The following is a 5,195-nucleotide window of genomic DNA, read 5'->3' as shown; positions in this document are numbered from 1 at the left end:
TGTAGCCCTCAGTTCCAGTTTAAAATTATATTTGTATAATTTTGTCCCCTGTAATTTAGACTTATACGAATCCTTTAATCATCTAAATTTAACTTAGAAAAAAATAATACCCTATGAGTCTTCTACTCATATTTTAAATAAAATACACTTTCAACCTCTTCTATGTTCTCCTATCTAAAATTACAAACCTCTAATCTTAATTATTATCTAACTATCATAAATTATATATTTAATATGTAATCAAATAATAAGATTATTAATATTTATATATATTTTTTTTAATTTATCCATTAATTTTTCAAGAACCTTTGAGGAAAAAAAAGGGTAGTGGTTGACTGGTTGCTGCTAAACCAGTGCACACGTGCTGACCAAGAAGCGCTGCGTCACCCAGCGTCTCAGATTTACCACGTGTCAGATCTCACGTGCCTGACCGCGGGCAGCTGTCACCGCCCATGTCAGCCACTCGCTCTCTCGAACACCAGTTGGAATCCACGGGCCCCAAGATTCCCCGACGGAATCTACAACGCCCCGCTAACGCCGTTCCATCTATCTCCTTCCGCTCCCGCAACGCCCGTTTCCCAAACCCGAAACTACTGACGAGGGGACATGACGGCGTCAATAGCGTAAAACAGATGTTTTGTAACGGCTGTTAGTTTAAACCACGAGCGGGCTCGAAGATTCTGGAACCCGAGCACGCCCCCCTCTCCCTCGCTCGCTCTTATTCCCCATTTGGAGAATTCTTCTCTGTCTCTCTCTCTCTCTCTCTCTCTCTCTCTCTCTCTGAATCCACTCGGAATCGAATAGAATTTTCCTCCAAGATCTCATGAATTAGCGGTGGCAATAAGGTACTTCGCTTTCGACTGTCGAATTCTTATGCTTTGTGCTCGATAGAGTAAGATTTTAGCCAAAGGAATTTGTTTGATTTTTTGATTCTTTGGGCGAATTTGGCGTTTCATCCGATGCTTTTGTGCTATGCTGAAGCGAGAGTCGTGGTGATCTTTATCGGATTTTGTGTTTATTTTGTTACTTTAATTCACTGCTTAAAATGTGGATTTTTTTGACATATTCCAAATCTATGGGACTCTGGAATGATGGGATTTATTTAACACGAGATAATAGAAGGTGACATGTAGACGTATAAGTATTAATATATTATGCTTTGGATTATTTTTTTCATCAACTAGTTTGGAAAGATGGTAGCTTTGTGGGGGACGTCAACATTGATTACGAAAATGGTTAGCCCATCTGGTTTCTAGTGTACTTTAGATCACAAAATTGTATTTTACTGCCTAGGTTCATGGAATTACATACGCTGGATTAATGGATGAACAATCTGTCATCTTAAGACTGCTTGGAAATGTCCCAAAATGATCAAATGGGTTATTTTATTAGCTTATTAGGGTTCATGTTGATCTAAAGTGTTTTTCATACACGCCAACATTCACAAAAATAAAAAGAAAAGAAAAGAAAAAAAAAAAATCTGAAGTGCACTTTTCATGCTTCACGTCAAGATTTTAGATTGTGGGATCTTGACAGGGTTGTGATTCATCTCATTGCAGTGTCAGATGGCTCCAGCAATTGGCATGATCCTGCCTTGTGATAAATGATCTGTATTATGGTGTTAAAATGACTTCCATGCAGAGTTCGTCTGGTATTCTTTCTATTCTTCAGCTCTATATTACAGTTTAAATGAATTACTTGTATTCACTTGTGTTATTTTTGACTGGCATGAGACTGAAATTTTAAAACATAGTCATTTGTTTTGTTTACTATGAAGCAAAGAAACAAAATGGATTTGGATTCCGAAGGCTAGAAAAACTCTTAACAATTGGGTTTTTTTTTGGGGTGGGGGTGGGCGTTGGGGGTGGGATTATACATTACAGAGGCAAATGTCAACTCTTAAAACTAGATGTGTTTCTGCAAGATTAAATCCAGTGATAAAGGACTAGAGGAACTAAAGTCGAAGTTTTACTGCAGACGAAGCAATATTTGTTGCCTTCATGTTTACCGATGATATATACTCTGGCATCAAAAGGTTTTTTTTTTCATGATCTTATTTCCACTGTGTTAAGAGCATTACTATGCATGACCCTTGTGCAGGGCCTGCAGGCTCACAGAGAATGTTCATAACTCACATGATAATTGCTGAGCTCTTCTTGACATGCATGCATGTGTACTTATGTGTTTCCCTCTCTTCCTAAATATGTGCATATCTTTTGCGGCTTTGCCAATTTCTCTTGCATGTGCATGCACTTGAATGCTCTCAAGTAGAACAAAGTTCCGGCAAGCAATCATACACCATTGGCCATCGTATGTCATAACTGCTCTTTGGATAATCCAAACTTCCAATCTGTTTCGTTTGTGTCGAGGCAAAGTTGATTCATGTCATCAGTGGAATAGTTCTTGAGGAATATAGTCAACTCCTGTGGGGAAACATGCTTATCGAATATAGAAGCTTGCATACTGATAATCTTGGTGTTCACCAAAAGTCAAAAGATGGAATCTCTATAGAGTCGTTGAGAAGATATTTGCTATGATCTTTTATACCGGTTCAAACCTATATTCAGTAAACTTTCTACAATATGTTAGCTTGTTTTTTATGTTAAGTTACTATTCGTTGTACATCCGGTTGTTTTTGGTTGGAGAATTCTTGATTCTGCTTTACCTGTCTTTGTATTCCAGTGTAGCCTACTAATTGGTCACTGTCTAGTAAAGTGCCTTATTCTTGATATTTTCCTAACAACCTGTCAGACAATAGCGAACCAGATGAGCAGCACAAGCGGTCAGAAAGTGACACTCAGGATCATTCTCCCACAACTGGGCACATCCATCCTGCAACGGCAACATCAACTTTGGAGTATATGTTGCCCGTGGGCCACCTTGAAGTAGGGAAAACTATGGTATTGTTTGTGCTATGTTCATGCTCTTCTTCTGTGGGTCATTCAAAGAACATTAATTTTATTCTGATTTTTAGTGCCATTTCTAATTTTTGGGACATATATTTATCAATGTAATTTCATATAAAATTTCTGGATTTTGAGCATTCATTTCATGTCCCCACGTTGATTACTCTGATGTAAAAGAGTGCAAGAGTCCAGATTAAGTTTCTGGGTGTCCTATATGCAGGCACAGGTGGCTTACCCGTTTGTAGATCCCTATTATGGAGGCATCTTTGCTGCTTATGGTGGACAAGCTGCAGTATGATTTTTCAGAACATGTTACTGTTGTATTGCTATTATGAATCTTGCTATTGCTTGGCATTAGATTTTGAAAAAAAAAAACAACAGATAACCACTTTTGGTGATATAACTGGCTTTAGGTTCATTCACCTTTAATGGGAGTGCCTCGGAATACCATGCCACTACCAACTGATGCAGTTGTAGAGCCTGTATATGTCAATGCAAAGCAATATCATGGTATATTGAGGCGCCGTCAATCTCGTGCAAAAGCTGAATCAGAAAACAAATTGATCAAATGTCGGAAGGTACATTTGTGAGCAATCATATCTGATTTCTCCTTCTATTACTTATGGAAATTCTATTTTTAAGTGAACATAAAGTCCTGGTCTGTTGAATACAAACACAATTTTTTGGGACATTGTGCTTGGCCTTCGCCATGTTTCTTTTTCTCAGGCAATACATCAGTAACCTGATCAATTTTAGGAAAGTATTATTTCTTTTTCAAGTTGTAGAACAATGATAGATGCTGAAGTTGTCAATTGATGAATAGATAAGTAAGCAAACTGCTCACTTCTATCCCTGCTTTAGCTGAAAGCATGATTGTTCCTAATGTATAGAATATTTAATGTGAGGAGGAAATGCATTGCAACATTAATTGGCTATGCCAGGATTTTATTCAGAGAAAGAAAGGGAGGAGAAAGGAAATTCAAGTCATATTATACAATATTGCCAAGTAGAAAAAGGCGGAAGATTTAAAGAAGGCGGGAGATTAACACTTTAATGAGTATGCATACATTCTTTAACTTGAGATGATCTCAAGTAAAAGTCACGAGACTAAGTTATTCTGTTTATGTCCACAAGCATTATATAGTCAGCAATTCCGTTTTTTGTTCGAGCATCTTTTGGGATGATATGATTTGAAACCAAGACATAAATTTACCAAAGGCATGGGCAGATCCCTTTGTTCTTGTTGCGATTAGCAAGTGAGTTGCTTCCTAGTTTAGTCTCTATATCTGTTACGGCCTTCTTTTGGTTGAAAAAGCTAATCTTCAATTGATGTGCCATCATCTTTCAATTAACTTCTATGTTCCCTTGGAACAGCACGTATACCTTTTTGTCAAAAAATAAAGGAAACTTCTATGTTCCCTTATTTCTGTTAATGTTCCAATTTCCACTTCTGTGCAGCCCTACTTGCATGAATCGCGTCACCTGCATGCTTTGAAAAGAGCTAGAGGATGCGGTGGCCGATTTCTTAATACCAAGTCTGTAGAGAGAAAAGAGAATGGAGACACCATAAATGAGAAGAAGAAGCCCTACTCAGTTCCAGCGGCAGACAACTCATCTTCGATAAATCACCAGAACGTAGCCCCCTCTGATGACAACATCAACTTAATTGAAGATCCTAGATCCAGTGAGTCTTATTTGGATAATGACGCGTAAATCTCGAAGATTACTGCTGCTTTGTGAGAAAAAGAAACATGAGGGATGACTTCCTAGTTTTATCCAGAAGTTCTATGCTAATTATAGAATGTTGCCTTCAATTAGCTGTTAAGAGTTATCCAGCTTATATGTCACCATGAGTCTATGACCACCCTTCTTTCCTTTTCTTTTTCTTTTTTATTTCTTTTGGGGCTAATGACAGCAGTGTACATATATAAGTTTGAATTGTTTTAGATACTCATGTAATAACAGGGTTGGTCCTGCTTTGTTGGCAGAGTAAAGCTTCCTCTAGTCTCAGAACAATACCGGATCATCTTCTTTCTTGTCTTCAGTGCTTCACAGCCATTGTGGTGATGATAATATTTATAGAAACTTAGGTTGCCGTTTTCATTCTACCATTTTTGCATCGAGTAGTTGCTGTACAAAGATGAGTTTGGAGCAGTGAGATAACAAGTATATTAGTACAATGAAGGTGTTTAAGTGTTTGGCTTTCCATCTTTTTGAAAATTGTTATATTTTTCCCTTTTCTTTGTTGAGAAAAGCTGGGACTAATTACCCAGATATCATTACGGTCAT

The 5,195-nt window shown here is 37.7% G+C and overlaps 1 protein-coding gene across 2 annotated transcripts; it reads left to right on the top strand.

Annotated features, from left to right (window-relative positions):
• Window positions 1-686: 686 nt before the first annotated feature.
• Window positions 687-4,942, top strand: LOC140771595 (nuclear transcription factor Y subunit A-4-like). 2 transcript variants are annotated; one of them, XM_073113151.1, is made up of 6 exons: window positions 687-845; window positions 1,560-1,651; window positions 2,752-2,885; window positions 3,127-3,198; window positions 3,320-3,484; window positions 4,365-4,942. In XM_073113151.1, exons 2-6 carry the CDS (start codon window positions 1,627-1,629, stop codon window positions 4,617-4,619), a joined length of 651 nt encoding a protein of 216 aa, XP_072969252.1. In that variant the 5' UTR covers window positions 687-845; window positions 1,560-1,626; the 3' UTR covers window positions 4,620-4,942. The 2 variants fall into 2 exon arrangements, with proteins under 2 accessions (XP_072969252.1, XP_072969251.1); XM_073113150.1 differs by having other exon boundaries at window positions 2,752-2,900.
• The last annotated feature ends 253 nt before the right edge of the window (window positions 4,943-5,195 follow it).

Source organism: Typha angustifolia, chromosome 12, assembly GCF_048772165.1.
Source record: "Typha angustifolia cultivar Huaian chromosome 12, ASM4877216v1, whole genome shotgun sequence".
Classification (NCBI taxonomy): domain Eukaryota; kingdom Viridiplantae; phylum Streptophyta; class Magnoliopsida; order Poales; family Typhaceae; genus Typha; species Typha angustifolia.
This window is presented reverse-complemented; position numbering and strand designations above follow the sequence as displayed.

What these genes read in the sequence shown, in the direction of transcription:
- LOC140771595 (XM_073113150.1), top strand. Translation starts at nt 1,627, where the DNA reads ATGACTTCCATGCAGAGTTCGTCTG. An exon ending in TTCCATGCAGAGTTCGTCTG is followed by an intron (nt 1,652 to 2,751) that starts GTATTCTTTCTA and finishes ACAACCTGTCAG; the next exon opens with ACAATAGCGAACCAGATGAG. An exon ending in TTGAAGTAGGGAAAACTATG is followed by an intron (nt 2,901 to 3,126) that starts GTATTGTTTGTG and finishes TCCTATATGCAG; the next exon opens with GCACAGGTGGCTTACCCGTT.